This window comes from Diabrotica virgifera, chromosome 5 (genome assembly GCF_917563875.1).
Source record: "Diabrotica virgifera virgifera chromosome 5, PGI_DIABVI_V3a".
Lineage (NCBI taxonomy): Eukaryota > Metazoa > Arthropoda > Insecta > Coleoptera > Chrysomelidae > Diabrotica > Diabrotica virgifera.
In genome coordinates, this window is record NC_065447.1 from 139,568,279 (window position 1) to 139,586,682 (window position 18,404).

The following is an 18,404-nucleotide window of genomic DNA, read 5'->3' on the forward strand; positions in this document are numbered from 1 at the left end:
CTTTTATATAAAAAATATTTTTTTAGAACTCTTTCCGACGAATTAGTATAATATAATATTTATGGATTACCGTCAAAGGCCAACAAGTTCAATCGAAAATATATTTGGTGATTTTTCTAGTGACATTATTGGGTGTTATGTGAATCTGTCTTTTGAGTATACTCCTCCTGGTTTAAAAACATGATATAGTTTTAACCATGTTTCAATCTTTTACATGGTCTTTAACGAGCGGATATTCAAACACCAGTAATAATTAAGTGTATTGTGTATTAATTAGAAAAACTTACAAAATTTCAACACCTACGACCAGCCATTTTAGCCTATTCAACAACTCAACCATTCCAAGCTAGTTGTAGAATCGACAGCGAAATTTTCATTAGAAGTTCAGCGATAACAGTGAGTCTCCTATTTCGTCATATACATATCTAATCTTAAATCCTTGATATTGGAGTCTTTCAGGAATGACTGACAAGTTATTATGGATCTTTTTGAAGAATACAGAATATCTTATACGCTGTGAGCTCGTAGGTAGAGGGGATATTTAAAATTTCGCGAGCGCCAGTAGTGACAAATCAGTAAACGTTCGGTGGAAATTTGACAAAAATGTCAAAGTGATTAATTTAAAACATTGAAATTAAAAACATTAATAGGAAAAAATATTAGTTGGTCAAAGCTGTGGTGTATATTTTTACCTTAAATATACTTACGTTTTAAATACTGAATTTAAGTTTTTTTTAATATATCGTAATATGTAATTTTAAATTAATCTAAGCGCCATCTACACGATAATTGCGAAAGTATCCGAAGTAAGAAATTGATATTTCATTAATAGAACGTTTAACTGATTAGCCAAATCTTAAAAAAAATCGATTACAATTTAATTACTTTTTGCGTTGTAAATATTAAGCGATAACAATTAAGAGGAAACAGTAGCGATCAACAGGTAGCAAGAAACGCGTTCCAAGATTGCGGCTCTAATTTTGAATATTTTATCGAGATATTTGGCACACATATTCGTAATATAATAAAGAATGGCGGTACAGAGGCCAATTTCAGAAGTATGTTAGTATGTGGAAATTACTCTATAACTGAATAAAATATTGAAAAAAGGAGCCTGTACCGCCATTAAGAAAGACAAAAAAATACACTTTCTTCAAATAAACTATTTTATCCCATGCCTAGATTTTGTGTAATCTTGGAACTACTAAAAATCGATTTTTTTATAACAAGAAATCAAACGTCACTGACTTGGCAACATTTCGCGCCTATGTGTATAAAAGTTATTGTTTTTGATGGTATAAACGTCACTGTCAGTGTCGAATTACCGACGCATTGTTGCCTCACTTTTGAAAGTTCGCAGAACTTCCGTAATCTTGGACCGCGTTCGTTGCCACCTGTTGATCGCTACTGTATCACCTTAAATCACAGAACAGAAACACAGAAACCACCGGAATGGGACGTTTCGATACCCGTGTTGAGCTGCCCCCCCCCCCACTTGCAAAAATTAAAAAACAAATAGCCCTGATTTATGAGCTATTTATGAGCTCTCATATTCCGCAAACTAAAAATTTTGAGCTCGTTCCACTGAGCAGGAATTTAATACCCTAGTGGGGGGGGGGCTGAGTCAGCCCCCCCACTACTTAAAAATAGGAATATTGAATCGGTTTTTGCGGCAGAATTACGAGCTATTTATGAGCTCTTGAAATTATATAGTTTCGATTTTTGAGCTCATCCCCTTCACCCCCAAACAACCCTTTAATTGATTTAACTTAAGAGAAAGATGCTGAGAAAACTTAAAATATATCGTATTGCGGATATAATTCCTATAGCTTATATACTCTAAGAATAAACTATTAAATCAAGGGCATTTCGATTATTGAGCTACAACCCCTTCGCAAGAAAACCACCCTATCTTCCCGGCTTAAGAGAAAGTTGTACTTAAAATGCGTTAAACTAATTATTTGGCGACTACATATCATTTAATAATTTATAAGCTTCCAAATTACGCACATTTAGATCAGTAAATTGCAATTTATTTTGTATAGTGCAGTCACTGAAGGTAAAAATCAACGATTACCTTCAATTTCGGTGAACCTTCATCGATTTTCACGAAAATTGGTCAGTGGTTAGAGGTGTCAAGAAACAAAGGTGACATGGTACCACCTTGCGCCTTTACCCTGAGGGTGGATACCGCCCCTTCTCCGGGGTGAAAATTATTTTATAAAAAATAACTGCACAAATCAATAAAAGAACAAATTAAAAGCAAAATTTATTATATAAAGTTAATAAAATAAGTCAATACTTTTTAAGTTATTAAAGATCAAAAATTTTAATTATTTGTGAAAAAAAAATGCATGTTTTGAAGAGGTTTTTTGTAAATCACTGAAAAACTGTAAGTTTTTACAAAAAAGTTAATAGTAGTTTAATTCGTATAGCTTATATTCTAAGAATAATCTCTAAAATCACGCGCCTTTCGATTATTGAACTACAACCCCTTCGCAAGAAAACCATCCCATATGAGAGAGGCTTAAGAGAGGGTTGTACTTAAAATAATTTAAATTAATAATTTGTCGACTATATATTGTTTAATAATTTATGAGCTCGCAAAATATACGCATCTCAATTATTGAATTGCCATTTTCTTTCTATAGTGCAGTCACTGAAGGTAAAAATCAACTATGACCTTCGATTTCGGTAAATCTCCATTCATTTTCACGAAAATTGGTGAGCGGATTTTGATACTATCAACTTTTTCTGGATCTTATTTTTGATGGGTATTTCTAAGTACTTTGACAAGTATTTAGTACCTAAGTGTTATAAATTGCATCTTTTTCCCGTTATTTAAGCTTGAACCCTTAGATTTGAACAGTCGCGGAAAAAAATATACATTTAATTACCAATAACTTACTTTAAATTAACATTAAAGGTTTTTCAAGTAAGCAATTTATTATATTTTTTATTAGCTTCAATTTTAGTGATGAAAACTTTTTTGTAAAAACTTACAGGTTTTGAGTCATTTATGAAAAATCGCTCTAAAGCATGCATTTTCTTTCCAAAAATTAAAATATTTGATCTTTAATAACTCAAAAAGTATTGATTTATTTTAATCACATTATGTAACAAATTTTGCTTAAAATTTGTCCCTCTCTCGATTTGTGGGGTTATTTTTAATAAAGTAATTTTCACTCCCGAGAAGGGGTGACATATACCCCAGGCTAAAACCCCAAGTTGTTATTGTCAATTCGTGAAAATAAATGGAGATTTACCGAAATCGAAGGTAATAGTTGATTTTTACCTTCAGTGACTGCACTGTAGAAAGAAAATGGCAATTCAATAATTGAGATGCGTATATTTTGCAAGCTAATAAATTATTAAACGATATGTAGTCGCCAAATAATCAATTTAAATTATTTTAAGAACAACTCTCTCTTAAGCCGGGAAAATGGGGTCGTTTTCTTGCGAAGGGGTTGTAGCTATATAATCGAAAGGTGCGTGATTTAAGAGTTTGTTCTTAGAATATAAGCTATACGAATTAAACTACTATTAACTTTTTTGTAAAAATTTACAGTTTTTCAGTGATTTACAAAAAACCTCTTCAAAACTTGCATTTTTTTCACAAATAATTAAAATCTTTGATCTTTCATAACTTATTATATAAGTATTGACTTATTTTATTAACTTTATATAATAAATTTTGCTTTTAATTTGTTCGTTTATTGATTTGTGCAGTTATTTTTTATAAAATAATTTTCACACCGGAGAAGGGGCGGTATCCACCCTCAGGGTAAAGGCGCAAGGTGGTACCATGTCACCTTTGTTTCTTGACGTATCCTCTAACCACTGACCAATTTTCGTGAAAATCGATGAAGGTTCACCGAACTTGAAGGTAATCGTTGATTTTTACCTTCAGTGACTGCACTATACAAAATAAATTGCAATTTACTGATCTAAATGCGCGTAATTTGGAAGCTTATAAATTATTAAATGATATGTAGTCGCCAAATAATTAGTTTAACGCATTTTAAGTACAACTTTCTCTTAAGCCGGGAAGATAGGGTGGTTTTCTTGCGAAGGGGTTGTAGCTCAATAATCGAAATGCCCTTGATTTAATAGTTTATTCTTAGAGTATATAAGCTATAGGAATTATATCCGCAATACGATATATTTTAAGTTTTCTCAGCATCTTTCTCTTAAGTTAAATCAATTAAAGGGTTGTTTGGTGGTGAAGGGGATGAGCTCAAAAATCGAAACTATATAATTTCAAGAGCTCATAAATAGCTCGTAATTCTGCCGCAAAAACCGATTCAATATTCCTATTTTTAAGTAGTGGGGGGGCTGACTCAGCCCCCCCCCACTAGGTATTAAATTCCTGCTCAGTGGAACGAGCTCAAAATTTTTAGTTTGCGGAATATGAGAGCTCATAAATAGCTCATAAATCAGGGCTATTTGTTTTTTAATTTTTGCAAGTGGGGGGGGGCAGCTCAACACGGGTCGTTTCGATGCCGCCGGTTCATCGCCGGCCGTTTCGATGCCGCCGGTTCATCGCCAGTCCATTTCATCGCCGTCATATCTCGCATTTCCTAGAATTCCTAATTAATACTAAAAATAACTAATAATTATAACTGTCGAAAATTCGGAAATATATCAGATAGCGATTAATTGACTGGCGATGAATCGGCCGGCATCGGCATCGAACTGGCGGCATCGAAACGGCGGCGATGAAACGTCCTAGACCCGAAACCACTGTTATGGAGTAAAACTTTTAAGCTGCTCGTAGATGAGTCGATAAAGAAAAGTCATAGAATCGTTTCATAGTGGGTTCTGAATTGAGCCATTAAACCTTTATTAGAACTACAATCAACTAGATTTCCATCTTGTTACAAAATTCAAAAAGACACAAAATTATGTTCACAATATCGGAAACAAGAACAAGAGACTTGATACTAACAAATTTTTACTCTTGATTCGGCGCCGTCCAAGCAACTCGACTGTATCTTTGGTAACATCTAGATCCAGAGTGAGTCCTGATCGACCTGAGGTTGAACTTCAATCTGAGTCTGGTATCTCTTCTAACAGGACAGAGTGGTTTGGCACAAATGTTTTTGCATCATGAAAAATACAGTACGAAAAAAATGGCTGAGAAAATTTGTGATGAAGAGGCTTATAGCACATCCGCATCTGTGATTTAATTTAAAGTTTATAAATATGTATACCCACAGACTACGAGATCCTGTGCGTTTCAGAACTCCAACTGCAAGATATCATAGCGTAAACAAGGGAAAATATGCTAAATCTTCATTAATAGTCTGCGAAAAATCTTGACGTTCTAAATATTTTCTTATATTATTTTCGTTTTCACCACATCAAATTACATTAGTTGAAAGAATTACAAAAGAATTAGTTGAAATTAGTCAAACAGCTTTTTTAAGGCTGAATGTTTTTAAAATACAACAGAAAAAATTAATAAAATAGTTCATTCCAATTTACTCTGCTGGTCTAGTCTTGAATTAGTTTGGGATCAGTAAAAAAGATCGTTGGGGCAAGTGAAGCGTTGGGGTATAAAGACAAACATGAAACAAAAAATCAAGAATGGTGGTCGGAGAATATGCAAACGTTAGTAAACAAGAAGAAAACTGCTTATCAGAAATGGATGTCAACAAGAAAGGAGGAAGATCAGAAGAGATATACAGCATTAAATCAAGACGTAAAAAGAGAAGTAGTGAAAAGTAAAAATGAGATGTGGGATCGAAAATGCGCAGAAGTTGATAGGTATATGGGTGGAACAAGAGTTGGGCAAGCGTGGAAGGTGATAAAGTCTCTCCCGGTGGAAGGAAAGGAAAACTCTAACAAAGTTAATAGATCTGAAACAGTGGAAACGCCATTATGAGGCCTTACTGACAGAAGATAGATGTAAATTCCAAGAGATCAAAAAGAAAGAATTATCCGAACATACACAAATAGTTGAGATAACAACCGGAGAGTTAAGCGAGGCCCTCAAATGATCGAAAAACGGTAAATCAGCAGGACCTGGAGACATCCCAATTGAGTTGGTAAAGTAGGGACCAAAAATATTACATGAAATGTTGGTTCAACTATTTAATAAATGCTTCTTAACAGGACAAAATATCCCTGATGATTGGAATGTTGGATACATAAGCTCAATATACAAGAAAGGGGATAAACGCACATGCTCTAATTGTAGAGGAATAACTGTTACCAGATCAGTAGGGAGGTTGTACGGTCGAATAATAAAAAAAGAATAGAATCAGAATACGAAGACATGGAAGAACAAAGTGGATTTCGTTCAGGAAGATCGTGCACTGGTAATATATTCGTTCTGCAGCAGATAATAGAAAAACGGAAGGCACGGAATCTATCTACCCACCTATTGGTTGTAGATTTGGAGAAGGCATACGATACGGTATCTTTGAAAAAACTGTTTCAAACATTGACGAAAGTAATTCTCAGTAGAGAGTATGTGGATGCTATCGCAAATATATACAAAAATGCAAGAAGTGTCGTTAAAGAAGGAAACTTTATATCTGAATCATTTCCAATAACAAAGGGGTTTAAACAAGGATTTTATCTGTCTCCGACTGTATTTAAAATATACAGTGTGTCCACGGTTGGGGTGCCCAAGAGGAAAAACTTTTTTATTTTCAATTTTAGCGAAAAATGTCATTCCTTATAAAAAGTTTTGCTTGTTCTAAAACCCCTTAAAACGAAATAATATTTAAGTTTTTCAAATCATGCTTAATTTTATAGATGTAAATGCCTATAAATTTTTGCAATAAGTTCGAAATTGTAACAATAATAACTTGGGAGAACAACCCTTTCGCTTCTTTGGATTATGAAACCAGACTTTGTCGTTCTCCTTGAAACATCCAATTATTTAATAATTAAATAATTATTATTCCAATAATTTTAACAATAAAATTGATCACAAGATAAATTCTTTTTTGAACGCTTAATATTGTCGAAAAAAAAATGACAATTCGCAAATTATTTATCGGAGTTGACAGTTACTAAGCTACATTGTGGCTTGGCAACACTAGATTATTGTTACGATTTCGAACTTAGTGCAAAAATTTATAGGGATTTACATAAAATTGACTACAAAATTAAGCAGGGTTTGTAAAACTTTAATTTCGTTTCGTTTTATGGTGTTTTAGAACAAGCAAAACTTTTATCAAGAATGATATTTTTCGCTAAAATTAAAAATAAAAAAGTTTGTCCTCTTGGGCACCCCAATCGTGGACACACTGTATATTCAATCATCGCTAGAGCAGTGGAGGAAACAAGTATCCGGAATGGGAACAGACATAGGCGGTGGTAAATGTCTAACAACTTTGTTTTTCGCAGATGATCAGGTAGCCGTAGCAAATGATGAGGAAGACATGGACTACATGTTTAGAAAACTAAAGAAAGAATATGAAAAATGAGGCCTCAATATGAATATGTCAAAGACAGACTATCTTAAAATAGGAGATGATCAAGAAGATCCAGAGTTAGAAATTAGAACCACAAAACATGTAAAGAATATAAATATCTCGGATCTATAATATCTAAAGAAGGCACTACCAAAAGAGACATCGAAAAGAGAACGCAGCAGGGCAAAAACTGTCGTCTAAAGATGTAAGACAAAAAACGAAATTGACAATCTATCGTACCTTGGTAGAGCCTATTATGACTGATGGGGTAGAAGTTTGGCAGATGACGAAAAAAGATAGAAAAAGAATAGAAGTAGTAGAAATGGATTATCTAAGAAGAGCGTGTGATATATCCAAAAAAATCAAAACGGCTAATGTGTTGTTTAACGATTACTCTTTATTTGAGGTATTTATACCTGAGACGTAAGTTTTTTACACCTTTGTATTTTTTATGAATAAGTCACTTAATTTAGTTTTTTTATAGGTAACCTCTGATGATGGCATTTTGATATGCTGAAAGTACTTAGCTGATTTTTAATAAAGATTTTACACACTATCAGTTTTCTGAAAACATACACCCGTTTGCCGTTTTGATTTATATAGAAGTGTGTACAAGTCATACAGTATTTTTCTATTTTTATTTACTTATATCCAAAAAAGATCACATCAGGAATGAAGATATTAGAAGGAGGATATATAATATAAGGATATATAATATATATTATATAATATAAGTAGTGGGGTTGCTACGGTCTCCTCCGCATCCCACATTCCGCTCGCAATCGTTTTCTATCCACCCATTCGTTTTCGTCAATAGCTCTATCTGCCATAGACTCTTCTATGCCTTTCTTCCATGTTTCTGCAGGCCTTCCTCTTCTTCTTCTATTTATGGGTGTGTAATTTAATGCTCTTTTTGGCCATCTTTCCTCTGACATCCTCATAACATGACCATACCATATCAATTTCTTTGTTTCTATATGGTCAACCGTGGAATATAAACTCTTTGTCCGTCGTCTTATTTCCTCATTTGGTACGTGTTCTAATCTAGATAGAATGCATGCTCTACGTAAGTAATCCATACAGAATCCTAGAAGGAGGATACATACAGTATATTCCAGTGTAGATAGAACTGAAACGAGACAACTAGTGTGGTATGGTCACGTGAAACGAATGAATGAAGATAGATGGCCAAAGAAAGCTTTAAATTACATCCTACAACAAAGAAGAAGAAGGGGAAGGCCTTTAGTTGCCTGGGAAGAAAATGTACGGCACATCATGAGAGATAGAGCCATCAAAGAAGACGAATGAACAGAAAACGATGGCGGTCGAAATGCGAGAAGCGGCAGAGGCTGTAGGAACCTCGCTTACAGATATAATATATATATATATATATATATATATATATATATATATATATATATATATATATATATATATATATATATATATATATATATATATATATATATATATATATATGTATCACTAAAAAAAGGCTCACTACTCCGTTAACTAAAACACACTGCATAGGTTAAATCAAGCGGAAAAGAAATTCTATATGAAAAAAGAAATAAATAAAATTTATTGTGAACGAATGTGAATAAAATTAAAGTAGGTCAATATGAAAAAAAAAAGAAAAATGTATTTGGCTTAAATGTCACGCCAACTAAGGCCATTGGCATGGTACAGTTGATTTCGCAATCAGGTTATAGTGAAATGTGTAGTATGTGTATTGAATAAATGTCTTGTTACTTAGTAAATACTTCATTGTCTTTACAGAGAGATGCTAAATTGTATCCGAACGTTTGCGGCCCCTCTGGTGAGTACCGATCACACAAGGATAGAAACCATTTTCATTTATTAATTTTTAATAAATGAAAAATTCTCTACCCAGCTGGGATTCGAACTCACAACCCTTGGATCCAAAAGGAGGCTGTCTTACGAGTAAGCCACAGAGGAGGATAAAAAAGTTTTAGTTTCTAAATTCTATAATAACTTACTTTGTTTCTTTCTAAGCTTTCAATATCAAAATCAATGTATGACCTATTAAATCTTGGTGAAACTGAAACATACGTATTCGAACTAGAACAGATTCTAGGATGGGATTTAAAAGTTTTATTACACGAGAACGAATCAGTCTCCTTATTTTTGGCTTCTGTTGTATATGGCAATTGTATTCTCTTCTCCAGGTTATACTTTACATTCTCCAATCGCTTCTTAAAGCTTAAATCATTCAATTCAGTCTCCTAGAACAAATATGTTAGTGAAAAAAAATATACAATACAGTTTTCGATTAAATATAGGCCAACCAAGGAAGCTAAAATCGGCAACATTGCTTATTCCACTATCCTTGTTTAATAGCCGAATGACGGCGGAAGACGGAGCGACGGAGTTAGAATCGGCGAGAATCAAATGCATTAGCGTGGGACGTGGGGATCGCTGGTGCTCGACGGCACGCAGTGTTGCCATTTATAGAGTGCATATTTAATTTAAAACTAAACATGCCGTATGAAATAAACAATGTGGCATAATTTTGTTCTCATTATTTTTTTAATCTCAACTTCTACCAACATTTAAATCAAAAGTTATAAAATTAATTTGTTATCCTTATTAAAATTCCAGATCTGAAGCCTCTGTTAAATACTCATTTTTAACCAAGGTACCCATCTTCTACATTGAAGAAAAAACTAATTCTCTCATTATTTTATTTAACTTTATAGTAGGGGAGCGAAGTATGCTAAATGTGCAGTCACTCGAGCGCTTTGGGGACCTATTGGGTTGTGAAGAGTAGGTCCTAAAACAAAAAAAAGTTAAGTAAAGTTTTCCATTTTAGTGGGGCCTTTCCATTTTTTAATTTAATTTTCCATTTCCAACAATCGTTTTTTCCGATTATAGCGCCATCTATCCATAATTCGAAAAAATGTTTCGAATAAAAGTTGCTTATTTTTACGTAAAGAATCCAAATCTGGAATAAAAATGTGGGGCTCCTATTTAAGATTTTAAAGTAACCCCCACCCCACCTCCATGGGGGGTCGTTCCTGTTCGAAAGATTTTTCAAAAACATTTTGAAAGTGTATTTTGCAGTTTTTCGATCTGATGTTCATTTTGCAAAATATCGCGGGGTTTTTATTTAAAATTTTAAATTTACCTCCCACCCCTCTCCGTAAGGTGTCATGTTTAGTACCATTCGATAGATTTGTGAAAAATATTGAAGACGTATTTTTTAGTTTTTCGATTTTACGTTCATATCGCGAAATATTCGCTTTTTTTTTGTGAAACTTTTTGACTCACCCATTTCCTTACGTCCCCCGCTCAAATCGTCAGATTTTTGAAATATACACTCTTTTGCATGTACTTATATTACCTTATCTTAATCTGACAATTTCGAGTATTTTTAAGGATATATTTTTTTTTCGAGCCCCCCTTAACGAACTCCCCTCTGTTAAGAGCTAATATATGGTAGAGGTACATCTGCAGGGCACCAGGTTTCTCCCCATATGATAATCTGACGCGCTCGAGTAACTGCAAAAATCCCCGCTTGGGCTCCCCTACTATTACTATTGACACTAAACCTGAATAAAAATATAAAGTATAGATAAAAAAACAAATTAAATTTGGTAAAACAGAGCAAACCGTGTTCATAATTAACTATTTTGATTGGGAAATAGCTTCAGAACAACATTAAGAAACCGTGTTCATATATCAGCAACTGAAAGATTTGTGTATATTTGAGTGAAAAAAAGTTTTATGTTCAGTTACACGAACATACTGTAAAACAACTGATTTCCTAACCGTCAATTCGACGATTGAAATCAATGATCAGTGATTATTTTTCAAACTTTGACCATTCTAAACAACTGTTGGTTTACAAACCGACAATAGGGCTTTTCATCGATTGTCATTTATTTCGAGCTTCTGTCATGTGTCACATAATATTAATATATCTACGTCATACGTCTTTGGTTTGTGTCGTGGTATATACCAATAACGTATGACGTAGATATATTAATATTATGTGACACATGACAGAAGCTCGAAACAAATGACTGTGAATGAAAAGTCCTATATATAAGTGGCAACGTCGTATTAGTACAGATTATTCCATTCGAATCCGAGTTTGGTCTGTCAAAGAGGATTGTCAAAGTAAGTTTTGTAAGGTTATGTTATGAAATTGAATTGTCAAAATAAACATAGTCGATTATCCAAATAACCGCAGAAAATGGGCAGGTTACTTTTGACAGTTCAAAAACTGTCGGCTCCAATCACTCCAATGGGGCTTTTCATCAACTCTCATTTGTTTCGAGCTTCTGTCATATGTTGTATAATCTGTAGGTATCCGCTGTGAGCTCGTACGTAGAGGGAATATTCTTGTTCTCATGATCATTTTTCAGTGCGTCATTAATTATGACGTCACATACTGTATTGGGTGTGTCGAGACTTATTTCATGTAATTATTGACGAATCTGACAGATGCCAGAATCGTACTTTGCCATAGGTGAAAAGCTTGTGGAATTAAACTAATTAGTAATTTAGTAGATTTGATTTTTACACAATATGTTAACATGTAGGTATTTTTTATAAAGGGGAATAAAATTAAAAAGTAAACAATATTGTTAATTAAATTTATAAATATGGAAACATTAAAAAATGACACAAAACTATCCATAAACTGTGTTATTATCTTCTTCTCTAGGTGCTCTCTCCGCTTCAAAAGTTGGCAATCATCAGAGAGATCTTTATTTCTGAAACCGCGGCTCTAAATAATTCATTGTTATTACATCCAAACCAGTTCCTAAGGTTCTTCAGCCATGAGTTACCTTTCCTTACTATGGATCTTTTTTTTGCATAATGACCTGGAGTATTAGATATACATCTCTCATCACATGTCCCATATATCTCAGTTTTCTTCTTATTTGTTAGTTCTTCTCGTTCCCTATGCGTAAGTCTCATTACCTCCACGTTGGCTATTCTATCTACTCATGAGATTTTTAGCACTCTTCGGTACATCTCGAATGTCTCTAGTCTCCTCACGCCCATGACTAACTTTTAACGAACTAAGTTCTAAACCAAAACACAAAATAATGCACAAAAACGTTGTGAAACAAAGGGAAGTCGAATTCGAATTTCAAAATGACAGGTACACAAAATACTGACCTGAATAATAACCGTCACTTGACTCTTTGACACTTCTAAAAAATGGCCAAAATGGACGAAGTTTTCGTCAAATGTTCGTAATACGAGTATTTGATTGGCTAGAAAAAAACGCGCATTCTAAATATCAACGAATCAAACGTAGGTTAGGAATAGACATCTTATGTATATAACCATTGTAATGCTGCATTATTTTTGTGTTTAATCACGGAGCTACCGCTTTTTCCGTCTCATCTAACTTAATGCATTAGAGAGAAATCGAAAAACTGTGACGCACTGAAAAATGATCATGAGAACAAGAATATTTACAAATTCTCGAGCGCCAGTAGTGGCAAGTCTGTAAACGTTTACCGGAAATTTGACATAAATGTCAAAGTGATTAATGTAAAATTAAAATTAAAAACATTAATTATAAAAAATATTAGTTGGTCAAAGCTGTGGTATATATTTTTACCTTAAATATACTTACGTTTTAAATACCGAATTTAAGTTTTTTTAATGTTCCGTAATAGGTAATTATAATTTAATCTAAAAATCTTAGCGCCATCTACACGATAATTGTGAAAGTATCCGAAGTAAGAAATTCATATTTTATCAATAGAACGTCAAAATGATTAGCAAAATCTTAAAAAAATCGATTACAATTTAATTACTTTTTTGCGTTGTAAATATTAAGCGATAACAATTAAATAATAAATTTAAAAATTACCGGTGAAAGTTGAATTAGTAATCCGCTAGGAGCGACACCAGCGAAGCTCAGAGCGTATATATGAATATTATACACGGATTGTACAACATATGACAGAAGCTCGAAACAAACGAGAGTCGATGAAAAGCCCTATTGAGTAATGATTGGTGCCACATATTTTAAAATAAACGGACAATCCAAATAAAAAAATCAATCGTTTATTTGTTGGTGTAATTGGACATTACTCTTTCAAAGCTTGTAATTGTTTATTCCAATTGAAGGGCTAGGTGCAATAACCCTTCACGTGTACATTGTATAGTTTTGAGGAAAATAAACATAGGTATATCGACCCTGAGGACAACATTTTTGGTACAATATCCGTCCACCTTGTTCTACACTGTTTTTACTTCAAACTGTGCGGAGGTAATTTTGAAGGCAAGAAATGTTAATTTCGACCCTTCAACCTCAACGGGCACGTCTTATTTTCCACTTAAAAAAATTGTTTGGTTGTATAGCGCCGTCTGCCTCCGATAAAAGAAAAGCCAAATTGCCGATTACAGGTGTGTCAGATGCTTTATCTGAAACTTTTCTGTAGTTTTCGAGCTATTTACGAGCGAAAATGTTCAATTAAAAAAAAAAACACGTTTTTAGAAGGTTTTTCGCAAATAACTCAAAAAGTAAATGATATAAATGTAAGTAAAAAACGAAAATGATATATGTATGAAGTCTGTAGACACAGTAGAAGCAGAGTTGTATTTTATGAAAAGTAGGTTCTTATTCGTCACATTCCAAATCAAATATTTCAACGTAAAACAACCAAAACATTAAGCACTTTTCATCAAAACTAAGCAAGTTACGCTCAAAGTAAAGTTTGGTAAAGTCTTTTTTTTTATAAAAACATCGTGAAAGTCACTCCCTAATTAGCATCCAAAATGAAATTAATCATTACAGCTTTACATTTTACTCCATTTATTAGGGGAGTCAAGATAAAACGAAAATATGCATTGTTTCGGAATAATTCAAACAAGCTTATATTTTTCTAAAACTTTTTTTGTTAGTTTATATACACGTTAATTAAAGTGAAGTTCTACTCACAGATTTTGCCGCTGATTATTTATTAATTGTTTAAACAATAACAATTGTTTTGTATAAATAATTTTAAATTTATCGTTGAATTCATCATTGTACTTTGATCAAATCTGTTTCTATTTTGTTTTTAATTATGCTGAATCCGAATATGACATTAAAATTTGAAAATTCTTATACAGAAGCTCTTATAACAGAGGTTCCCAACGCCCGCGATTTCCGCGACCTGAAGTCCCTTTAGGTGTGCCGCGAAATTTTACCGTCTTTATTACTTGTATTTACTTTTTTAATTCGCCGTGATAATAACTTTTACCAATGTTTTACGTTGTAGTCAGAGTTAGCCTAATTAGTTTCGATAATGAGCACAGCAATAACTCAATGAATTATGTTATAAATTATATTTTTAAAGAAGTAACAGTAAAAAAATCACAAAAAAATACATTATGATTATACTCGTTATAGAGAGTATTTACTATAACCAAGTGTGCCTTGGCTGAACGAGTTTTCAAGTTAGGTGCCTCAAGCCAAAAAAAGTTGGAAACCGCTGTCTTATACAGTATACATATCTATTAGCTAGGAACCATACCTACGGGAAACTTTTTTATTATCAATTTTACGAAAAAAAGTTATTTCCCATTAAATGCTCTGCATAGTTTAAAATCTAAAACTCAACCATCAGATATCAAATTTTATTAATTTTATACGAGGTATGTCAAAAATATGAATTTCGTTAAAGAGTAAAGTACCTTTATATTCCAAAGTATTAAAAATTGTTCTTATGAAAAGTTATTTGGAATTAAAAACTTTGTTTTATTATACAATTACATCCTTCTAATAAAAATAAATAAATTTTTTCTCAAATTACGAGATACGCATCATCATTTTATTACAATTATGATAACTATTTTATTATCAATTTTACGAAAAAAGTTATTCTTTATAAAATGCTCTAACTGGTTTAAAATCTAAGATACAACCATCAGATATCAAACTTTTTTAATTTTACACGAGGTATGTAAAAATATGAATTTCGCTTAACAGTTAGTGCCCTTATAGTGCACAATATTTCAATTAGAAGGAGGTAATTGAACATTAAAACTTAGTTTTAATTCCAAACAACTTTTCTTGATAACAATTTTCGATATTGTGAAATTTAAAGGTACTTTACTCCTGAGTGAAATTAATATTTTTTGACATATCTCGTATAAAATTAATAAAATTTGATATCTCATGGTTGCATCTTAGATTCTATACGATGCAGAGTATTTTATAAAGAATAACTTTATTTCGTAAAACTGATAATAAAAAAGTTCCAAGTTCAATAGGTTCCAATTTACGCCGACATACTGTATGAGCAGAAAAAAAAATTGTTGAACATTTATTATTGTTGAAGCTTATTATTAAATATATTTTAGGTAAGGTTTACAGAAATAAGTTTTGATCACTTTGTATAAACATTTTTTTAGCAGGAAATTTTCGGTTTTTGTATTACATTTTTTTATCGTTCTTAATATTCTCAAAAAGAAATTATTTATTTCATTTTTAAAGTAAAATAATTTAGTGCATTTTAAAGATTACATCCTAAGCTTTAAAAATCACCTATAAAATTGTAATAAATCTGTTCAAATTGGATAATATCGTCTTAAAGTGGTAGTAATTCTGTAAAACTACAAAGTTTTCAAAAATTACTTTTTTTGAGACGCCGCACAGTGGGGCAGGAGAGCTAAAAAGTTGGCATAAAATGAAAATACCAAATGCAGTATTTTCTGTCGCATTCATTTTAATTAAATAGTACACAATCCTACGTATGATTTGGCATCATTTTTTTTCCATTAAATCCCCCTCCACCAGTTGCGACGCGTCGCAAAGGGCACATGGTCCCGTGTTAACAATGCATAGGCCGCGATAACGTGATTCGACTTACGTTTGATCCACTTATTTCAAGTCAAAAGTTAATTTACCAGTAAAATTGGCTACGGATATTTGATCTTCAGGAAAGTGACAATATTATTACAGATGTGATATAATAATTAAGTAAATACAGTCTCTTATAATATGTTGTTTAAAATTACCTGTACAAAATATCAAAATATGCATTTTTCAAAAAGAGCAAGTGATTTGTTAGTGTTCCCAGACTGATCCAACTTTAATTTTGTTTTATTTTGAAAGCTTGAGTATTATTCTTCAAAAAGTCATTTGAACTTTTTGCTCATATTTGCTCCTTTTTTTATAATTGTATTTTTTGTGAGGTTATGTTGACCTAATTAAATTGAATAACACTCTATTTAGTCCTGTCGCCAGGGGGGGTACAACGGCCTCCTGTATTCAGATGGACTTACCCAAGTTTTTTTATGTATTTCGACCCGTAGAACACGAATTTTTTGGGTAACAGTTGATCCGGATGTCGATAAGATTGTTATAAACAAAGAAGTTGAGGAATCACATAACAGCGATTTCTCGCGAAACAAAACATTTTTTTGTATTTTTTGGTCCATTTTAACCAAAAAATGTTCCTACAAATTTTTTCGTAGGATGCATAGTTTTCGAGATAAACGCAGTTGAACTTTCAAAAAATCGAAAAATTGGAATTTTTGAACCCGAAAAACTTTTGATTAAAAAATAAAATAGCAATTCTGCTTACCGCATTTGAAAGTTCAAGTCAAATTATATCGGTTTTAATTATTTTTATTGCCAAAAATGTATTATTTTATTGTTAAAACAAAGCTATAAACACCTAGTGCTTGAGTGATGTTTCAATGATTTCTCATTTAAAATCGAACGAGTACGTAGAGGAGGTAAAAGTGCAACCGGGACTATTTCTAAGTAGCATACATATAGGGCCGGTTGTTCGAACGCTAATCAACAATGATCACTATCAAATATTTAATTACTGTCACCAAAACTGTCAATGTCAACTTTTATTGGGTTGCTGAAAACATAATTGATTAAAATTATGAGGTTAGTTAATTAATTAACATAACAATTATTAACATAATTGATTAAGTAATTTCATATTATGTTTTCAGGAAACCAAACAAAGTTTACATTGACAGTTGGTGACAGTAATTAAATATTTGATATTGATCATTGTTGATTAGCTTTCGAACAACCGGCCCTAAAACGCATGTATTAGGCACGGGAAACAGTATGTGTTTATAGCTTTTTTTAACAATCAAAAAAAAAATTTTTAGCAATGCAAATATTCAAAACAGATATGATTTGACTTAAACTTTTAAAGGCGGTAAGCAGAATTGGTATTTTATTTTTTATTCAAACGTTATTCGGGTTCAAAATTGCAATTTTTCCATTTTTTGAAAGTTCAACCGCGTTTATCTCGAAAACTATGCATCCTACGAAAAAACTTGTAGGAACATTTTTTGGTTAGAATGACCCAAAAAATACAAAAAAATGTTTTGTTTTGCGAGAAATCGCTGTTATGTAATTCCTCAACTTCTTTGTTTATAACAATCTTATCGACATCCGGATCAACTGTTACCCAAAAAATTCGTGTTCTACGGGTCAAAATACATAAAAAAAACTTGGGTAAGTCCTGGTAAAACAGGACTAATTCTAATTTTTGGTTATTTGCATAATTCAATCAAAATAATTCAAGAAAGTGTAGTAGATATAAAACAAATTAAGATGTATTCCACTTTTTGTTGATTAGTAGTGATCCATTGATCACAAGCAAAAGAAACATAAAAAGAAAGAAATTAGAAGACCTGCCAGTGGAAGCACTGCATATTAGTGCATAATATATTATGTTCCAAATCTCCGAATGTGCAAGATGTTGACGTCACATCTGATGATTCTGATGATGATCTGTAGTTTAAGTTTTTCAATATTTTACTTACGAAATTTTATGTTATTTTTATAAATATGCGGTAAATGGTTTTAAAGAACAATTTGGTTAAACAATTTTTCAAAAATAATGTTAACACAATTGTTTTGAGATATAAATAATATTAGATAATAAATCTACATAAAAACAAGTAAATTAGACTGTGGATTTATTTTAAATTAAAATGACTAAACTTCAAATATCATTT

At 32.2% G+C, this 18,404-nt stretch overlaps 1 protein-coding gene across 2 annotated transcripts in view; it reads right to left on the reverse strand.

Annotated features, from left to right (window-relative positions):
* LOC114333175 (uncharacterized) overlaps positions 1–18,404 on the reverse strand; it is a 412,711-nt gene that overhangs the window by 382,495 nt on the left and 11,812 nt on the right. For both annotated transcript variants that reach the window (XM_050650379.1, XM_050650378.1), the window contains exon 2: positions 9,431–9,676. In XM_050650379.1, coding sequence (XP_050506336.1) covers positions 9,431–9,676 — 246 coding nt within the window. The remainder of the gene's footprint in view (positions 1–9,430; positions 9,677–18,404) is intronic.